Below are 20319 nucleotides of genomic sequence, written 5' to 3' on the forward strand. Positions count from 1 at the left end.
AGGAATCGTTCGCCCAACGTGGGGCTCAAACCCACAATGCTGAGATTAGAGTCTCATGCTGTACCAACTGAGCTGTCCCTCAGGGTGTGTTTGTTTACACAGTCATCTTCTGGTTTGGAGTAAACAGCATCAGAATGCAGTGCACCATAAGAAATGTCAGGATGGATAAAGGATGTGGAATGTGGCGCCGTGTGCACAGTGCTCAGCCTGAATGCAGATTAAAAGGAAGCGTGTCCACAGCCTCAGCCTTTACTGGAGGGGCTGAGTGGGAGACTGCAAGTAGCAACAAATGATTTCGGCAAGGACATTTTGAATATTGTTACAGATTCCAGAGGATAGAATGCATGCGTATAACATGGCCAGAAGTCATTTCAGGTCGTGGTGGCAGACAATCGAAACCCAGTTCTCTTTCCTCCTCACAGCCAGCAGAGGACCTCAGAGCCAGCAATGGTCATTCCTGCCCATCCCTTCCTCAGAAGTGGAAGCAGCGACTTTGCAATTTGGAAGTTTCCCCTCCTGTCCTGCTTCCCACAGACATCTGGTTGGCCACTGGGAGAACAGGTTGCTGGACTAGATGGGCCACTGGCCTGATTCAGCAGGCCCTTCTTATTTTCTGAAGTTATCTCAAATCATCTTGACAATAAATCTCAGGCTATGCAGCTGCTTCTTTTTATGAATGTTAATCTTCCCCCCTTGTGCTATTTTCAATATACGACTCACCCCCTTGTAACTGCTATTTGACACATTAGAAAGAACTAGGAATGGAGGAGGAGTTCAATTTTGTTCTCATTTTAATGAGAAACTACACAGCTCACATTTCTTGAACCAATATGCAAATCGAAATGCAGTTATCCAAAAGAAAGTGGCAATTCTCTGACTTTTGTGATACAGTTGTTCAGGTACAGAACCATTACAAAAATGCATATAGTGGGGCAAAGTATGCATTAAATAGCATATACTAGTAACATGATGCAAAAATGCTTTATTTTAGCCAAAAGTGCAAAGAAAAATGTGCATGGTAGGAGAAATTTGCAAGGATGAATTTTCATGAGATTTTCAAAATTCCCAAACTGATGTAGAGATGTGAGGAACTGAAGAGTGGAAAATGAGAAGCTGGGAGGAACTGATATTGACAGATTTGCCCAGTGCTTTCCATGCAAAAGGACCCAGGTTCAGAAGGAGATAAATTAGAGATGGGAGACGAGTCCTTATTCCACATCTGGTGGATAATACTGTGGGTGACCAGCAAATCTGAAACAAAAGTAAAGAGAGTCAACACTCAGGGTGTGGAAGATGTACAAGCAACAAAAATTGATCTGTTGCTAGCCATTGCCTCATGAGACCATTTCACACAGTGCATTGTAAGCTCCCTGAGTTTGCCATCAAATGCCCACCCTGCTGAAAATCTGGGAGGCTGAAAGTAAAAATGGTCCACCATTTGCAATATCGGGATGATCATATGTCCGTCTTCTCACTAGAGAAAATAACCCCTAGATGATGAACACAGCCCTGGTTGCTGATCAAAGTGGTACAAAAGGGTTGGGTCAAAGGTCTCCCTCCTCTTCCCCAGCGTCTTTTTGAGACTTTCAGGTAGGGGCAGAAGGACAAATGCTGTTTTGGGAGTCCCTTACTGGCAGTAATGCATGAGGCAGCCATCTTCCCCCCATCAAATGCTCCTGGGAATGTCTGCACATCATTGTATGGCATTGGTCTCAAGGGTATTTGGAAGCCTGGTTTCAAAGCACAGAGCAACTGCCGGGCGATGTCAGGGAACTGCCATCAGCTCAGAGGCGAGAGGTGGAAGGGCAGTTGTGGTATAAGGAACTTCTGAAAATCTTGCGAAGCAGTTCCTCCTACGGCAAGGAGGAAACCCCCACCTCCAGCGGAGAGGAGGTGCAGCGACCAGGGGATTCTAGGGAGAGCCTCAACACCGAGCCTGAGCAAACAGGAGAGGAGGGAAGTACCCCTTTGCCAGCGCCCACTCTGCGCAGTAGGTGTCGGCGCGGGGAGGGGCGGAGAAGGTTGGGGGTCACGTGACTGTTATGCTGGGGGAGGTACAAAGACCGACCACTCCCAGATTCTGCTAGCAATTGAGCCAGGCATGAATTTACGACGCTCTTCACTGTAAATAGCTTGCTTTTTATAGTGGAAAAAGATCCTGAATTGCCATGGGGTAAATTATGGGGTGTTTAGAAGTCCACCCCAAACATCACATTTTGTCAGAAACTGGACTTTTTCAAGACTGTCTAGGGCCAAAAACTACTGGGAGAGCTCGGTTGGTAAAGGATGGGACTCTTAATCTCAGGGCCATGGGTTTGAGGCCCGTGCTGGGCAAAAGATTCCTGCATTGTAGGGGGCTGGACTAGATGACCCCCATAGTCCCTCCCAACTCTACAATTCTATGACATGGACACTTGTCCATATGATTTGGTACAAAGTATCCACAGTAATTGCTTCTATAATTTCACCTAATTCTCTATGAAGAGAAGAGATGGATGCTAGATCTCTTCTTCCTTTTGCTCTCGCAGTATAAATTCTTGCATGAATAACTTTTAAGTATTCATATGCATACTATTTAAATATGACTTACGCTTCCGCTTTTATATAGCTCAGGTTTTTGTGAAGGCCATCAATGGATTTCATATCCTCCTCAGACAGCTGGAAAGTAAATGCCTGTCAGGAGGAGAAAAAAATAATGCCGAGGTGGTATTTAATCTTGTCTTTTTTTTGCACCTCAGAGCTGTGCACCTTTTTCCAGCCAAAGAGAAACCAAAGCGAACTTTGCTACCACCTTCCAAAGTTGAATCCCTTCATTTAACAACTTCAGTCCAGATGTCCTCCCACTGAGGGAATTTTATATGCATAGTAATGTTGGTTTGCAATAGAACAGGAGTGGAAACTGTGGCCCCCCCAGATGTGGATGGCCTCCACGTCCAATGGTCAGTGATGAGGGAGGTCATACTCCAGCGAATGTAGTTCACTACTTCTTCATGCAGTTCATAGCTAAACCACTGAACTTGCTTCCATGCAAGACAGTGACGGCCACCAACTTGGATGGCTTTAAACATTAGACAAATTCATGGTGGATAAGAATACCAATGGAAGCTAGTCATTATGGTTGCACTCTGACTTCACGGTCTGAGGCAGTGATTCTTCTGAATACCCACTGCTGGAAACTCCTCCAACTTCTTGAGTCCCCAAACCAAGATGTGCATCTTCGCTCCCGTACCCCAGCACCAGTTATGTGACCCGTGAGATCACAGTGTTCAAGTGATGTGCTTTTTCAGTATTGTTTTTTAATGGATTAATATATGCTGCTTTACCTGGATGTCTTCCTCAATTTGCTCTCTGGTGTCGGCTTTCACTAGGACCACCAGGCCGCGCTGCAGTTGGTAGCGAATAGCCACGAGAGCTGGGCTTTTGTTGTACTTCTTGGCGATCGCAACCAACAAAGAGTCTTCAAGCAGGGGAGGAGCATCTGGATTTAACCTGTTTGAGAGCAATAAGGAGAGAAGGTGTGTTTCTGGTGTCAAGATGCATAAATATACATGCACAAATATAGGATGAGGGGCACTTGGCTTGACAGCAGTATATATAAAAAGGATCTAGGGGTCTTTGTAGACCCCAAGCTTAACATGAGTCACAGTGTGATGCAGCAGGAAGAGAAGCTAACGCTATTCTAGGCTGCTTCAGCAGACGTATAGTGTTCCGATCGAGGGAATAGGGAAGCGGGTGGCGCTGTGGGTTAAACCACAGAGCCTAGGACTTGCCGATCAGAAGGTCGGCGGTTCGAATCCCCCCGATGGGGTGAGCTCCTGTTGCTCTGTCCCTGCTCCTGCCAACCTAGCAGTTCGAAAGCACGTCAAAGTGCAAGTAGATAAATAGGTACCGCTCCGGCGGGTACTTGCGTTTACTAAACGGCGTTTACTTGCGCTGCTCTGGTTCACCAGAAGTGGCTTAGTCATGCTGGCCACATGACCCGGAAGCTGTACGCCGGCTCCCTCGGCCAATAAAGCGAGATGCGTGCCGCAACCCCAGAGTTGGTCATGACTGGGTCCCTTTACCTTTTTTATTATGCATTGGTCAGACTTCACCTGGAATACTGTGTCAAGTTCTGTACCCCACAGTTTAATAAGGATATTGACAAGTTTTTAGTACAGTGCTCTTTTCCCAATAAATCACAAACTCATACTTTGCACGTGGATCATTCTGCAGCCAAAATGGTATCATCCATGCAGAAAAGAGAGGTCTTTTTCTTTGCTGAGGTACAATCAGTATTTGGGGGGGGATGCGACGGCGCAACGGCACTTTCCCCCCTGGCGCCGTTGGGCCCGCCCTCACTTAAATATAGTGCACCCTACTCACAGAACACCAATTCCACGAATTCCTACAAACTACCCCAGATTATCTTGTGGGGGTTTTCCCTTGTGTGAGGGAAAACTTAATACTTTGGATTTGATCAAATAAACAACAAAGATTTTGTTAAACAAAGGAAGTTTATGACACAAGTGGGTGAAACATAGGATACTTCAGATTATAATGCTCTTTCACTTCAGTTCTTTCTCAGTTGTTGCACGGCTGTTGCCCCTTAATACTTTGGTTCTTAAACAAGGTGGTACTTCCTGTCAGTTACACACCGCTTTGACAATCCTACTCCTGAGGTACTCAAAGTAACAGACCCAAGGGATCTCCATAGCCCTCTTAACTGGTTTGGGAGTCTTCTCTTTTTGTAGAAGAATCGCTCCCCTCCTGACTGGAATGAGACCTAAGTGGGCTGTCTTTTCCCAACTTCCACTTCTCCTGGCTCAGCTTCAGCCTCCCAGTTAATTCCTGGCCTATTACTCTTACAGGACACCACACACTGTCCTTCACACTAAGCTCAGAGACTCCTTTCTCTAGCTTGTGATATATTCCTCAGAGTGGATGTTTTCACTCAGAAGCAACTCTCTCTCTCCCTCCCTCCCTATTCTCCCAACCTACCAAACTGTCTCTCCAAATCCTCTCCTTTTCAACTCCCCTTCCTGGAACCCCAGCCAAAAAGAAAAAGAAAACACTTGGGGACCCAACCTGTCCAACAAAACAAACTTTTCCATCACAGGGGTACCTAAGGAGGGAAAGAAAGGCCCAAAGAATCCTGTGTGACTGTTGGAGAGTTGAGATGGAAAAGAGGGAGGGAGTTCAAATGAAATGGAGGATCCTGGAAGAATGCACAGCTCATTGTCTTGAAGGAGAACTCAATATTTGTCGCTGGTCCCACTTGTTAAAAATAAGCATTTAAGTGGCTTCCAATATAGATAAAGACAATACAATTTAAAATTTAAAAAGGCACACAAAACAAGTTATGTAAAAAGAGAAATGCTATAATTATTTACAGTAACAGTAAGCCTGGATGCAGGGTCCTTTCATTCCTGCCATTCTACTGCTTAAAACAACATTAAAGATAATATAAATATGATTTAAAAACAGCACAAAATTTCAGAAGCAGAAATCATTAAATAGCCCCCTGCCTGTAACATTTAAAAACATATGTTTGGGAGAAGTCAATCAGCTATATAGAAAAAACACTTCAGCAATGGAAAGTTTCTGAGAATGTCTAAAATGGGAGGGGAAGAGCTTTGTAAATCTCTCTCTGGAATGAGTTCCCCAATTGTGGAGCCACTACAGAAAAGTCCCTGGTGCTGGTATCCACCTCAAGTATCTTTATTAATTGTGGGGCCAAGAATAAAACTTTCAGAGCTGATCTGGATGCTGGGGAATAGTGGGCATAGATGGTGCCTGAGGTGGTCCCCAAACATTTTGGCTTCATCTCTTACCATTTTGGGTCCCTTTGGGATCCCAGGACACTATATCCTTCCAGGAGGATATTGTTTGACTTGCAGAAGGCCAGCATCTTGCTTTGGTTCCGATAAGGATGGCATTCAACCTGTGGATTCAAAATCCCCCAACGCAACCCAGAAGTGAGAATTCAGATGAAACAAAAACTACTGTGAAATAAAGGAATGACAGAAAAGCAGAACAATGCTATTATTTCTTGAAAAATCCAGCTGTTACCATTCTTAAAGTGTGCTGTGTTTTCTGATGCATCAGAATCTTTAGATGACCATTCTTGCATTTGTGGTTTCCATTGCCACGCTCCTCATCCATGAAATATGTGTTAGCTGAAGATGGGGGACAGGGCTTATTCCCCCACAATCTCCTGTCACTCCAGCCCTGTTGAGTCATTATACCCAAAGAAGAAATGTCCTGGGCACACTGTCCTGCCTGCAGTGTCTCTATTTCTGCCCACTCAGTCTCTGAAATTTCTATTTTGAGCAGAAAGATCTGATGGGGGATTTGCGTGGCTTTCCATCAAGCTGAGCAGATGATCTGGGACTCTGCTTTATCAGTGTCTCAATAAACTGAAATTTCCAATCAAATTGAGCAGTGGAGACATCAGAAAATAAAATTAGGGGAAGAAGGGTGCAAGACTTTTCAAAGAGGGCTGTTGTTGTTATTTTTATTAAAGGTTTCTTAGTTTACGAAAATATGTGCATTGTCTCCTTTTTCAAGTTGCATTTTCTACAGATTAATTTTATTTGTTGTGAGACATTAGTGTTACATACAGTGTGAGGTTGGGAAGAAAAGACAGGGAAAGAGGGGAGTGGGGAGTGGGATGGGGTTGGGTGGCAATGTTTCTATTTAAGGGAGCAGTTTTATCTCATATGTAAGGAAGTAATGGTAAAGTTTTCAGTAATCCTCCCTCTGTAAATGCATTTTGTATGTGAAAAGTGTCTTTTCTTCAAGTCATCACTGTGGCTCAGCAATGGTGGAAAGTATGGGGGATGGAACATAAGAACTAATTGTCTGGAGTGTGTGTAATCCCACCCCCTTGCTCCCTCTACTGCCTTATATGAATTGGATAGTGCATCAAGGTTGGGCAGAGGGTACAAAGAAGCCATGATTGAAGTGGGACTATCTGGACCACTGTCTCTGTGGTACGGGGAGATCACGGCTGCACACATCTCATTGTCAGTCCATCACTCCTGCTTAGCTTCCAGGCTGCATGCCTTGGACTAGCGTGCTCTGGTCTCATTTGGTTACATAATATACACCAGTGCCCAAGTTAATCAGGGCTGCTTGGGTGCAACAGCTTTGCCCAGATGCCTAACTCAAAGGCCCTTCTCTCCCCACTTGAGAACTTCCAGAGTCCCCACAAGAGGCTGTGTGGGCCCTGACTGTTAGGATTCTTGTCCTGTGCTTGCAGTCATGGGATTGGTTTTATCACATGTTTCCAATCCACAGTGTGGGAAGTGACAGAGATGGGATGTTTCGTATTACATGTACTGTGTTCCGTGATGTAGGACTATTGTCCTTTGTTCTCTCTCTTTGCTGTTTGATGCTGATGAGGGAGGAGTTGAGTCGGAATGTTCCGAGTGTATGATATGTTGATGAAGTAGTTTAGCCAAAATGCTGCGCTGCTGAGTCTGTCACGCGAATTGCTAACACTCTGCTGTTCCTAAGTGTGCTGATGACTCTTGGTATCAGTCTCTGTGATGTTCGGGCTGGAGAAAGCTCTTGAAGCTCCCGAACGACTGACCAGGAGGGAGAGAACATGCCACTGACTGCTTGCAGGCCTCCTTCTACCTGAGAAGCCTGTTTCAAACATTATGGACTTCTCCACACTTCCTTTTGTCTGAGGATTCAGAAGTCTTGATTAAATGAGAACCCATTACTGGTTCCAGGAATTTAGGGGAGTCCACCCCACAACTCATATCTTCTTGTGACTGGATTGGCAACCTTATAGCCGTAAGCAAGTTTTTTCAGGGAATGGCTGTGCTCATCCAAACAAACGTCCTCTCTCAAAAGAGCTTAAATAAAGAAGCTTTCAACCATGCTTGGAACAAACCACTAAAAAAAGTAATCACACTTGACCTGGTTTATCACTGGCTTGTATTTCAATCCTGGCTTGTTCAGGATCATTTCCAGCTGCTGACGGGTGAAGTTGGACACTCCGATGGACCTCACCAAGCCGGCATCTTTGCACGCCTCCATTGCCTGGCAAAGAAAAAACGACATGTTTGTTGAGTGGTGTTTGTTGAATAACTGGGACCACACTCCCCCCCCCCCAGATTAAGATTGGAGGCTAACTCATATATTCCCAAGAGTGTGCAATAATTGACCAGCTCTCATAGGAGCCACTGTGTGAGTCATTGTTCTGGAAACGCCTCCTCTGGTGGAAGGCTACTGTGCTCTGTATCTGAATGACTCAAGGGCTGGATTTCCTAATTTCCTACCTCCCATGTCTGCCGAAGATCTACGTTGTCAATAATCAATTTTTTGCCTTCTCCCATGGGAAATAAATCTGGTCCAGGCTGGAAAAGAAGGAGGCAGAGGGAATAAGTGCATTTCAGGCCTAGAAGTTCTCTTATCTCTGCAATATTATCTAATACTAATGGACAGTGATAGAAAAAAGGGAATGAAACATGCAGTGGGCAATATCACAATGCAGGGATCTGTGGGAAACTCAAATCACAAGCTCCACATTTCACATTCTTGTTTATTCAAGAGGGATAAAGTGTTACTTTATCCAGGAAAAAAATACTTATGGTTAAATATTAGGTAAAGGTAAAGGTAAAAGTTAAGGACCCCTAGACAGTCAAAGGTGACTATGGGGTTATGGCGCTCATCTCGCTTCCAGACCAAGATAGCTGGCATTTATCCTCAGACAGCTTTCCGGGTCATGTGGCCAGCATGACTAAACCTCTTCTGGCGCAACAGAATACCGTGACGGAAACCAGAGTGCATGGAAACACCATTTACTTTCCTGCCGCAACAGTACTCATTTATCTAACATCTTTCTAACTGCTAGGTTGGCAGAAGCTGGGACAGAGCAATGGGAGGTCACCCCATTGCAGGGATTTGAACCACCGACCTTCTGATTGGCAAGCCCAAGAACTACATGTCCACCAGCATCCCCCAGTTGCAATATTAACTCAGTATTGTCTCTTTTAACCCAGGGGTGGGAATCAGTGGATCTCCAGGCTTTGCTGGCCTCCAAGTCCCATCAGCTGCAGCCAGCAAGGACAATGATCAGGGATGATAGGAGTTGCAATTGAGCAACCTCTGGAAGGCCACAGGTTCCCCAAACATGCTTTAATTCTTTCTGTGCCCCATAGAACAAACTGTCTTCTCTCTCTGCACAGGTCTGTCTCCCCATCTCTCCAACCCCTTTTTTCTTCCCTTGCCCCCTCGCCAAGTCCTGCTCTGCACATGATTTCTTACATATGATGCCCATGTAGTTAATGTCATCAGTATATGCAGATGTTTTCTTTAACTGGCATGGTTTCCCCCCCAAAATCTGGGAGCGATCATTCCTTGATTAAGATATGTTCTAGCAGAGAACTGTCAGCATCTCTAGGAAATGACAATCGCCAATGTTCTTTCAGGGAATCAAATATTTCTAGTAGGCTCTCCGCTCCCATTCAAATATTGTACTCAATACTTGCATTATGACATCAATAATTATTTACCTTCATAGAATACGGATTGTGCATTAAGAACAGATCCATGTAGTCAAACTGGAGTTTCTTCAGCGATTCTTCTAAGCATTTCCTAACTAGCTCTGGGCGGTGGAAGGTACTCCAAAGCTGTCAAAAATATAAAGAGATTTATATTTTCACCCAGTGTCAGAGCTGCCCAAGGTCCCAGCTCACAAAGGACCAACGCTGCTTCGTTGTTAAGTACAAAAGTCTTTATTGAAGTTCAGTTTCACTTCCAGAGCCGCAGCGCGCAGCTCTACGTCTCAACTGTCAGACTGCTGACGATCCGTCTGAATCTCCTCCCCCTGTACACCAGTTTAAGACCCTCGCCTTGCTCCACCTTTTCCGCTGCTCTTTCCTCCTCTGGGTCCGCCTGCCCACCGGGGTCTCGCCCTTTCTAGCCTCTTCTGACGCTGATTCCCCTGAGCCTTCTCCCTCCCTCCGGCGGGCTTTAGGAGCTGGTTCCCCATCCGGGTCTCCTGCTGTCCCCCGCGCCTGCACATTTCAACTTGGCACACGCGCCCAGCCAGCAGCTTTCCTCCTGACCGTTTCACTGCTGCTGCCACTGCTTCCCCCTTCGGGGGGGGGGGGCTAGCTGCAACTGACCTCCCCTCCATTCCCCCACTCTCCGATGGAGGCGTGGTCAGCCCTGACTCACCTCCTCTCCCCGCTGGAGGAGACGCTGGCCCTGACACATGTGACTCTTCCCCCCCACTACGCTCTGGTGGGGAAACCGGTCCCGATCCCCCACTGCTGCTTTGGGGTTCCCCTCTGGCTCCTTGTTTCTGGTGCGTCCCCCCTGGGACCCCCCTTGCTCTGACCATCGGCGCCCCCTTCTGGGAATCTTCTGATTCGCTGGAGAAGCTCATGGAATCTCTCGGGGCACTGTCATACTCCCCTACGCTTCCCTCGGATTCTTCCCCTTCGCTCTCCAATTCCTCTCTCCCCAGTGCTCCTGCCCCTGATTCCCTGACATCCAGCCATAGAGTTTTTGGGTCTCGGGACCATATAGCTGTAGCAGATGACTATTCCAGTGTGCACAGTGTTAAGGACACACTCAAATATTGTTCTGAAGAGTCTTTTGGATTGCTGTGGTGAGGTAAAGTAATTTTAAAGTCATCATTGCTAATAAATAGTATTTTTACCATTTATGTATGAAATTTATATATTGCCCTTCATCAAAAGATCTTGGAGCAGTTCACAAGATAAAAGCACAAATAAATAGTCAAAACAACAACAACAACACAGGAACCCCTCCTTCCAACAACCAGCTGCGTAGGAAGCTGCTCGGAGAGATGTGTGGCTCGGGCGCACTGCAGGCCCCACGGTGAGTGCTGCCCGGCATTTTGTCACCCCCGTCAGTGGTGACACCTGGGGCGGTCTGCACCCACTGCACCCCCCTTCCTCCGCCCCTGGCAAAAACATGTTCAAAAAGGCTATAGAATATTAATAAGCCCAAGGCCTGGTTGAAGAGGAACATATTTGCCTGGCGCCTTGAGGTGTATAATGAGCCTTCCTGCAGAGAGCAGTCCCCAAATGGGGAGCCATGCAGAAAAGGCCCCGTTCTTGTTTTGCCGCCCTCCGAGCCTCACATGGAAGAGGCACACAAAGAAGAGCCTCAGAGTATGAACACAGAATCTGGGTAGGTTTATATACGGAGAGGCATTTTGCTGTGATTTTGTTAAATAATGACTGTGAAATATGTAATTGCATCATGATGCAGGCACTATATTTTACAGTGGTACCTCGGGTTACAGACACTCAGGTTACAAACACTTCAGGTTACAGATTCTCCTAACCCGGAAGTAATACCTCGGGTTAAGAACTTTACCTCAGGATGAGAACAAAAATCGCTCACCAGTGGCGCGTTGGCAGTGGGAGGCCCCATTCGCTAAATTGGTACCTCAGGTTGAGAACGGTTTCAGGTTAAGAACGGACCTCCAGAATGAATTAAGTACGTAACCAGAGGTACCACTGTACTCTTTTTTAAAAAAAATGCCAAACTCACTCACTTTTCCAGTATAGAAAATGTCTTCCCTTTTTATTGTTCCGTCTGCAATCTTCGCACGAACAGCCCGCCCAACGTGCTCCTCTGTCTGGTATACATATGCACTATCAATAAGACGGAAGCCGAATTCTATTGCTATCTTTGTAGCCTCCTCACACTTACTTTTTGGAACCTGCCGGTTGAAAAAGTGAAAAGGTTAGTCAAGGTCTCTGCTTCAGTGGGGAAATTAATATCAGAGGGTACCTGTAAGTAACACTGAGTATCGGTGAACATTTTCAAACTAGACCTGAGTCTCAGGGACTCGGCTAGGCTGGATCTAAACACATCAAAGGAAAAGAAAGAAAAAGCATAAAGAAAAAGCAATTTATGTATACAGTATGTGTTGCATGTGCGATATAACATTGTGCCACCAGATGGTGAAATGGAGTCCTGTTTTTCTCTACCTGTTTTCCCTGTTTAAATTTACAGCACTTTATACTGAAACGCTTCTTTGATGTGTCTAGATCCATCCCTGCTGATGCCTGGGTCCTCTCGTGGGATCTCTTTCATGAGGCAAGGTGGCACTGACCAGCAATGACAACAGGGCTCCAATCAAAGTTGCAAGGTGGTGAGTTGCCATTTTAATTTCCCACAATCCCTCTGCCAGCACACACCAAGGCACTATGGGAAATTAAAACAGGTGCTCCCAGATAGCTGCCAGGTGGGAAACAGGATGAAATCTTATCTTGCGTTCGTGGTATATGTTAGAATGGGGTTTTGGCTCTATGCCTGAATTCCTTCTAACTCTGGATACAAGAAGGAACCAATTGCTGGAATAGGTATGCAAGTCTCTTGGCAATGGCCCCTAAGTATGGAAGGTTAAGGTAATAAATGAAGCAGCTCTGTGCCAGAGGGCAAATGGGTGGGTAGTTAGAAAGACTAGGGTGTGTGTGTGAGAGAGATCCAGGAGTTGGAAGCAGAAAGCAGGCTGGGCAGCTGAGAGATGGAGCCAAGCCTGATTTCTGCTGGAATCCAAGGCTATGGCCATGGGAGAAGCAAGTTAATGATGTGAACCCCTCCATCCTCCTTGTTGGCATCTGTCTGTCTCAAGACACAATGGAGTGTGCCTCTGGGGGAAAGTAAAAATTGCTGTTTTAGCAGCACCAAAGTGACTTCCCTGGGGTGCAAGCCTGGGCAGTGGGTATAGAGGTCCTGGGCTGCCCAGATGAAAAGGCCTCTTTCTCATCCTCGCTGATGGGATCCAAAGGAACGCAGAGTAATACATTTGGCACCAGCTTGGCTGCAGGAGTTGCCAGAAGGAGGCATGCAATGCACCACCCAACCGTCTTAGGAACTCCAGCCCAGATTTGTGTAGGGTTTACTCCTTTTCTTCTCCTGAAGATATCCCACAAGGCAGCAGAGGTTGAAGAGCAGAGTTTTCCTTCTCCTAGATAGGCTACCTCCCTAGCTGGATGAGCCCCATCTGCCCCTCATTTCCCTCTACGGCCCATACAGAAACCGCCTTCTTGACCGTTGGATCCACTAGTAATCGCATCTGTTCAGTCTGCCAGAGCCTCTCTTCACATGCAGGATTGAAAATGAGCAATCAATGAATTCATCAGTTAGTTATTTTGGTTCAAACTGTGGAACACTGTTGAGACATAAAGTTTGTAGAATGCTTTTAAAAAATTGGTTAAAATGTTTGTGAAATTGGTGAGATATCCAAGAAGGGATTGAGAAAGTCTCTTCGACAGCATGTATCTCTTTGTATAAAATAGATTCTACCCCTCGCTTTATATGTGAATGGAGCAGATATATGAATTGGAAAAATGGAAAAAGGAAAATTGATTTGAGAAACTGAGTGGTTGCTTTTATTTGGAAAATTCATGATATTCCTATAAATTAATTTAATTACGAAACAAGAACGTTCATTGATCCCTTCATTTACGTTGCTGGTGATATGGACCAAATGAAGATGGTTTGGATAAAGAATTGATTCTATATTTATTGTTAGTGTCCAGGATAGTTAGCTAATGGCTGGTAATTTTGGATAATATTGTTACTCCCAACAAAAGTAATAGTGGGCACTTATGGTTCTATAGAAATATTTTTTAAAATATCACTAGAAAATTTGCACTGGGTACTTTGAACCCTGCAGAAATTCACACTGGAAACTGTTTGCGTGCTGAGGTCCCCCAAAACACCCCTACCCCAATAACTCACACATCACTCATAAATTTTGTTTAAGGTTTTTGGCATAGTTTTGGCCACAACTTTATTAAACATACAAATTGTGAGTGGTTGCTTAGGCATTGGTTATGACTAGCTGTCCCCCCCCGCCTTGGGGGACAGCACTGACTCCCGGATTCCAGCGAGAGCCAGTGTGGAGGAACAAGATCAGGGATAACTGGAGCTGCGACACAGACCCTCAGCTTCTCCCCGCATGCTCCCAGGAGCTTACGCGGCCCGCACCCGATTCCAGGGGTTTGGACGAGAGGATGGTAAGCCCCTGAATTCCTTTAACAGAATTCCCATGCAGCAGCAGCATTGGAGGGGCAGGCACAGCCAATCCATACCCCTCCACCAACCAATTTAAACCAATGCCTAACCGCCTTGCTTAGGCATTGGTTATGACTAGCTGTCCCCCCCGCCTTGGGGGACAGCACTGACTCCCGGATTCCAGCGAGAGCCAGTGTGGAGGAACAAGATCAGGGATAACTGGAGCTGCGACACAGACCCTCAGCTTCTCCCCGCATGCTCCCAGGAGCTTACGCGGCCCGCACCCTGCACCAAGGGTTTGGACGAGAGGATGGTAAGCCCCTGAATTCCTTTAACAGAATTCCCATGCAGCAGCAGCATTGGAGGGGCAGGCACAGCCAATCCATACCCCTCCACCAACCAATTTAAACCAATGCCTAACCGCCACAGAGCCTTAGCTCACCGCCAAACCACTCACAAATGCAACCCTTCCTTCAATCCCAAAGCAACCGTAGCCAACCAGGTGTCGTTCCCCATAGGGGAAAGATGTACCCTAAAGGGGGCAGCAGCCTTGAAGGCAATCACAGGGTGCAAAATCACGGAACCACCTGAAGCAAGGATCTATTTTATTTTACTTTATTATTTATTTTATTTTATTTTATTTTCCACTGCCTTATTAGCATGCTTTCCGGCCTCTTCGGTGGTAGTTTGTCTAGGCATTGGTTCCCGACTAGCTGCACCTGACCTCAGCAGGGCAGCACTGACGACTGGGCCCCACCATATCGTCAGTACAAGCAAACATTGTGGGGGAGCAATGAATCCCAAAGCAACCGCATCCAGCCAGGTGTTGTACCCCATAGGGGAAAGATGCACCCCATCTGCCCTAAAGAGGGCAACAGCCTTGAAGAAAAACAGCAGGGTGCAATATCACAGAGCCACCTAAAGCAAGGACCTATTTTATTTTATTTGTTATTTTATTTTATTTACTTTATTTATTTTATTTTATTTTCCACCGCCATATTAACATGCTTTCTGGCCTGCTCGGTGGTAGTTTGTTTAGGCATTGGTTCCCGACTAGCTGCACCTGACCTCAGCAGGGCAGCACTGACGACTGGGCCCCACCATATCGTCAGTACAAGCAAACATCGTTGGGGAGCAATGAACCAGGATCAGACTCAAGCTCACCCCAAATGCTCCCAGGGACTCTTGCGTGGCCCTACCCCTCGAAAGGGGTTGACAAAAGCATGGCAAATCCTTGGATTCCTTTAATGGAATATCTTTGCACATTGGAGGGGACAGGTGCTCAAACCCCCCCTCCAGATCACCTTGAACCAATGCCTTAAATTATTTTGAGTCCAGGGAGAGCTGCCATCAACTCGAACCAAGCCCTCTTGCATGCAGGAATGCAAACTTATGCTGGAGGAAGACGGCAAATCATTCTCGCCTAGCTGTACCACCAGCACTGCGGGAGGACCTGCACAGGTCACACTTGACCGCACCAAAGGAAGGATCTCCTCCCAAAGCATTCCCCATCTGGACATCCAGTATATGTTCACATGGGCAGGAAGACTGAGATGGCGCCCCAGTCCAGACTCGTCAGCGCGCTTGCCAGCCGAGTGTATGCTATGGCCCAAATGCGCACAGCTGCTCCTATGAAAAAAGGAAGTAACAGACAAGCATCAGCACAGACATCATTGTGACACTTCCTGATATAACCCTTGTCAGCGTCAGACTTCCAATGACCCGTATTCACAATCCTGTCTACTGACAGGCCCCCAGTGTGCAGCCTTTGCAGCAGCCCTATTCAGAAGGAATGAGGCGTGTTCAGCGGTAGGCAAGCCGCAGGCCGTAATAACTGGTGCACGACGTAAGCACATTGATGCCTGGCTAACAGGAACCCATTTTCATGCACTAGGAGCGGGCCAGCCCCCAGGGGAATGAAAAGCCAAATATTTCTGGTATCCATAACTGGGCAAGGGCCCTCCTCACCTGTAACGGGAAGCCTGATTGTGGCACTCCTGCCCACTAAGTCTGTTTTAGAGTTCCCAACTCTAATGACAAGCTCCAAAGCAGATAAGGAAAAGTCCTGAAGCAATAAGCCTCCAGACTCTCAGCCCCGTGCTGGCTCCAACAACCATTTCCCCAACCCTCAGTGCACCAAAATGCAATGGAATACTGAAAGGAATCTCGCCTTGATCTTTTACCAGCAGATAAGCTTTAGCTTGTTGCAGATACTGCATAGGTAAAATTGACCGACTTCCTGCCCACTGTCCTATGAGGTTGGAGCCTATTCCAACCTTCCGAGGCCCTGCGCACTACAAACTTTATACAAGGGTCTCTGAAAATTAAAGCTTCAGTATAACAGACATTGCAGCGGACTGAATTCTTATAGTTATAACAGCATGCCCAATCTGCAGCAGGTGGACCAAATACTGCAGGATCTGCTCAGAGGATGGGGGCCAGTTCATCTGAATGGCCAAGGACTGCCAGCTTAGGGCTAAGAAATCCATCCAGGCCTTCCCATAAGAGCTAAAAGCAGAAAGGGAAATGGAAGCTGCTGCTCTCTGTAATTACTAATTGTTGTCAAAATGCCACAGGTGGTCTGGAAAAGTCTGGCAGTAGCTGAGTGTCTGGAGCCCAGGATCCGAAGCACTCCATCTGAAAATGGGATAGAGTGTCAGTGACATCATTAGAGGATCCCGTAATCAGGAGAGCAGAAAGCACAATATTAAACCTTAAGCGGCGCAGCTCAAAAGCGTGAGCGGAGGGGCGGAGACTCTGCTGGAGCGTGAGGACTGTTTTGCCAAGACGCTCACCACTACCTGGTTATCAGACCAAAAGCAGATCTGATGTTCACTGAACTCCTCGGGCCACATGTGAACTGCTACTACAATGGGGAAAACTCAAGAAAAGTTAGGTCACATGATTGCCTCACCATACCGGGCTTGAGGCCATGGCTTTGCACACCAGCAGCCCCTGAAATAAAAAACCAAAGGGCAAAGATCCAGCAGCATCAGCATGAACCTGAAAATCCCTGTGCAAGTTCCAGGTATCCTGCCATGGCCAACTACTATTGCATACATTTAGGAATTGCAACCATTGCATGAGATCCCATTGCATGTATGAGAAAGGTAAGGGGATCTCAGGCCGCAGGCAGCCTGGCCTAGTGGAAAGGGAAGGGGCGGCCTGGGGCAACCACTCTGCATGCAAGATTAATTAAGTGACCCAGCAAGATCGGATCTGATGAAGCATCACTTGCTACAGAGGAAGTATTACAAAATAACTTCCTTCAAGGCAGACAGCTTCTCCATAGGCAAGTGGTATGTTTTAGCAAACGATATCCATCTGGATCCCTAAATAAAATGGGAATATGGGCAAAAGGTATTGAGGTATTGCTTGCCAGCTTCCAGCCCCTGCTTGGGCAGGGGGCATCTTGTGCTGCCATCATAATACGTAAATTTACAGGGCTGACGCTGGCCAGAACCCCTAAAGAAGTCCCGACAAAGCTGCTGCCGAGCCAGCTTCCTTTTCAGACACACACTCTGTGCAATGCAACTACACACTCCATGCAACACAACTACACACTCCGTTCAATGCAACTACACACTCCATGCAATGCAACTACACACTCCGTTCAATGCAACTACACACTCCGTGCAATGCAAAAACGCACTCTGTGCAATGCAACTACCCTCCATGCAATGCAACTATACTCCCTGCAATGCAACTACACGCTCCGTGCAATGGAACTACATACTCCGTTCAATGCAACTACACACTCCGTGCAATGCAACTACACACTCCGTTCAATGCAACTACACACTCCGTTCAATGCAACTACACACTCTGTGCAATGCAACTACACACTCTGTGCAATGCACACACACTCTGTGCAATGCAACTACACACTCCTTGCAATGCGCCCACACCCACACTCCGTGCAATGCAACAACACACTCCGTGCAATGCAACTACACTCCGTGCAATGCACACACACCCTCCATACAATGCGCACAACCTCCGTGCAATGCAAATGCAAATCTCTCATGCAATGCAATGCAAATGCAGCCCGTGCAGCGCTGTGCCCTGCAACGCACAGAGCAAACTGCAATGCGGGCACGCAAAGGTGCTTTCTCCCGCTTGCATATTGCAAACGTGGCGCCTGTTACATCCCTCGCAGTGAGGGAACCACCAAAAGACCCTCGACACTGGACCTAAGTGTCCAGGTAGAGCAATGGGGGAGCATGCAGCTGTCCCATATAGGGACCAATCCTGCAACCTAGGCATTACCGGCAAAAGCCCTGTCATAGTCCGCAAAAACTAAACAATGTAAGGAACCGGTGAAACCAATGCTTCATGGACCACATGGGGACACTATTCAGGCCGGAAACGCTTCCAGGCCATCGAATTCTAGGGCAAAGCCCTAGGATCACGTGCTAGGCCAGGCATGAATGTTTCCATCAGAGACTTAAAAATTAACTGTTACCTGTAGCAGACTTAGGCTTGGAAGTTATGTGCAGGCCAAATAGGCCTCCCTGTCTCTGCTCTTGAGAATCTTAGTCTCATAGCAATATTAAAGGAACTCAATATAGTGCTCCCGCCCAAGGCTAGATTAAAATTTGGCCAACAGCGCTGCACACACTCAAATAAAGCCAACCTTCGGGGGTGCTATAAACGAAAGCGATTCCAGCTAAGCTGGGAACAGCCCTGACTAGCCCCACAATTTACAACAGGAGAAATGGGGGAAACCTTTTTTGCGAAAGAAAGCCCCTAACGGGGACTCTCTCCCTATTGGGAAAGGCAAGCCACAGATACAGGGAGAATCTTCCCACAGGGCAGGGTAAGGGATGGGGTGGGAAATCGAATAGGAAAGGGGAATTAAATTATTTAAGGGACTAAAGAGGATTAAAAGAAGGGGGAAATAAAGAAATGTAACCAGACAATGAGAAGATTGCATCACTGTCCTCCAGACAGTCCAAGTGCTCCACGTGATCCGGTTCCCACATTGAAAGAGAAAGCAGCTTGCTGTGAACCTTGTTTAAATAACCTGTTCCCACCCCCAAATTGGCAACATCCATTTTATCCCAGCAACTCAAACAGCCAATCCTTGCCAGGCCCCTCTATCTTATACTGCCTGGCAACTATGGGGTGTCTTGCTAGGCCCCATCCGCAACACGTGCTCTCCTTTAGTGAGAACACGCTTTCTCAGCTACAAACCATCCAAGTCTTGCACAAAACATTATTTGCTCCTGAATCTGCTGGCTCAGGACCCTTGTTGAATGAGAAGCAGCGCTTTATGCACTGCAAGGCATCTGTTACATTCTTGGCTGCTGTGACCCAAGAAGTTCTCATGCACAATTGGCTTCTCAGATCAGGTGAGGTATCCCATGCGGTGCTTTGCAATGTATGAAGCACTCTGCAGCTGGCAGACATTTTGCTCTTCAAAAACAAGTTACAACAAGCTGAGAGTTAAATGTTTTACTTACAGTGTCCGGAGTATATGTTCCAAACCCCAATACGGGGATTTTGTTCCCATCATTCAGTGTAATGCCACGGTCTTTGCTAAGTGCCATTTTCTGCTTCTGTGCTTGTTCAATTCTTGGCTGCAGGCTGAAACTGATCAACACGCTTGTGGCGAAAGGAAAAACTCGAGTGAGAAAAATGAAGTTTGTGTTTCCAATAAAATGTCTTTTGTTGGCACAAAAGGAGGGGAGTGCTTAAATACTCCGAAGAAATGAGGGAGAAGGGCGGGGAAACCTATGGCCAACTTTTTATCAGTAATTTTCAGCAGAATGTCCTTTGATGCCCCACAATTTTCATTGTTGACTTAGCAGCATTGCTTTCACAGGATAAATAACCTATGGCCAACTTTTTATCAGTAACTTTCAGCAGAATGTCCTTTGCTACACCAGCAGTTTCATTGTGGACTAAGCAGCATTGCTTTCACAGGATAAAAAATAGCTTTCTTCTTCTTCTTCTTCACGTTCAAATAAAGCAATGCAGAGGCCTATTGCAATCTTTGATCAAGAAGCTTCACCTGTTTGTTAGATCAGTAAATTATAGACATACGAAAAGCAAGCCTAAGAGGTATGCAAACCTTTTATTCAGTATTGAAATGGAAACACATGCTCAGAAACAAAATAAGAAATGAAATATGTGGAGGCATTTGTTAACCCAATGAAGCTGGTGTTCTGAGTGGAACGTGGCGCCGTGTGCACAACGCTCACCCTGAATGCAGATTAAAAGGAAGCGTGTCCACAGCCTCAGCCTTTACTGGAGGGTTCAGGTTACGCAAAGCAGGGGCTGAGTGGGAGACAGCAAGTAGCAACAAATGAT

The 20319-nt window shown here is 46.5% G+C and overlaps 1 protein-coding gene across 1 annotated transcript; it reads right to left on the reverse strand.

The window, feature by feature from the left end:
* Positions 1 to 767: 767 nt before the first annotated feature.
* Positions 768 to 19604, reverse strand: LOC310743036 (aldo-keto reductase family 1 member C3-like). Its single transcript, XM_083573112.1, has 9 exons — positions 19470 to 19604; positions 11531 to 11698; positions 9510 to 9626; positions 8274 to 8351; positions 7912 to 8034; positions 5814 to 5923; positions 3324 to 3489; positions 2591 to 2673; positions 768 to 1251 (listed from the first exon to the last, which is right to left on the reverse strand). The coding sequence occupies exons 1-9, from the start codon at positions 19554 to 19556 to the stop codon at positions 1209 to 1211; spliced, it is 975 nt and encodes a 324-aa protein (XP_083429238.1). The 5' UTR covers positions 19557 to 19604; the 3' UTR covers positions 768 to 1208.
* Between the last annotated feature and the right edge of the window lie 715 nt (positions 19605 to 20319).

The sequence above is a fragment of the Podarcis filfolensis genome (assembly GCF_964270895.1).
Source record: "Podarcis filfolensis genome assembly, chromosome: 10".
Classification (NCBI taxonomy): Eukaryota; Metazoa; Chordata; class Lepidosauria; order Squamata; family Lacertidae; genus Podarcis; species Podarcis filfolensis.

What these genes read in the sequence shown, in the direction of transcription:
- LOC310743036 (XM_083573112.1), bottom strand. Translation starts at nt 19,556, where the DNA reads ATGGCACTTAGCAAAGACCGTGGCATTACACTGAATGATGGGAACAAA. An exon ending in ACATTTTCTATACTGGAAAA is followed by an intron (nt 9,627 to 11,530) that starts GTGAGTGAGTTT and finishes TATTTTTGACAG; the next exon opens with CTTTGGAGTACCTTCCACCG. An exon ending in AGCTATATAAAAGCGGAAGC is followed by an intron (nt 1,252 to 2,590) that starts GTAAGTCATATT and finishes CTTTTGTTTCAG; the next exon opens with ATTTGCTGGTCACCCACAGT.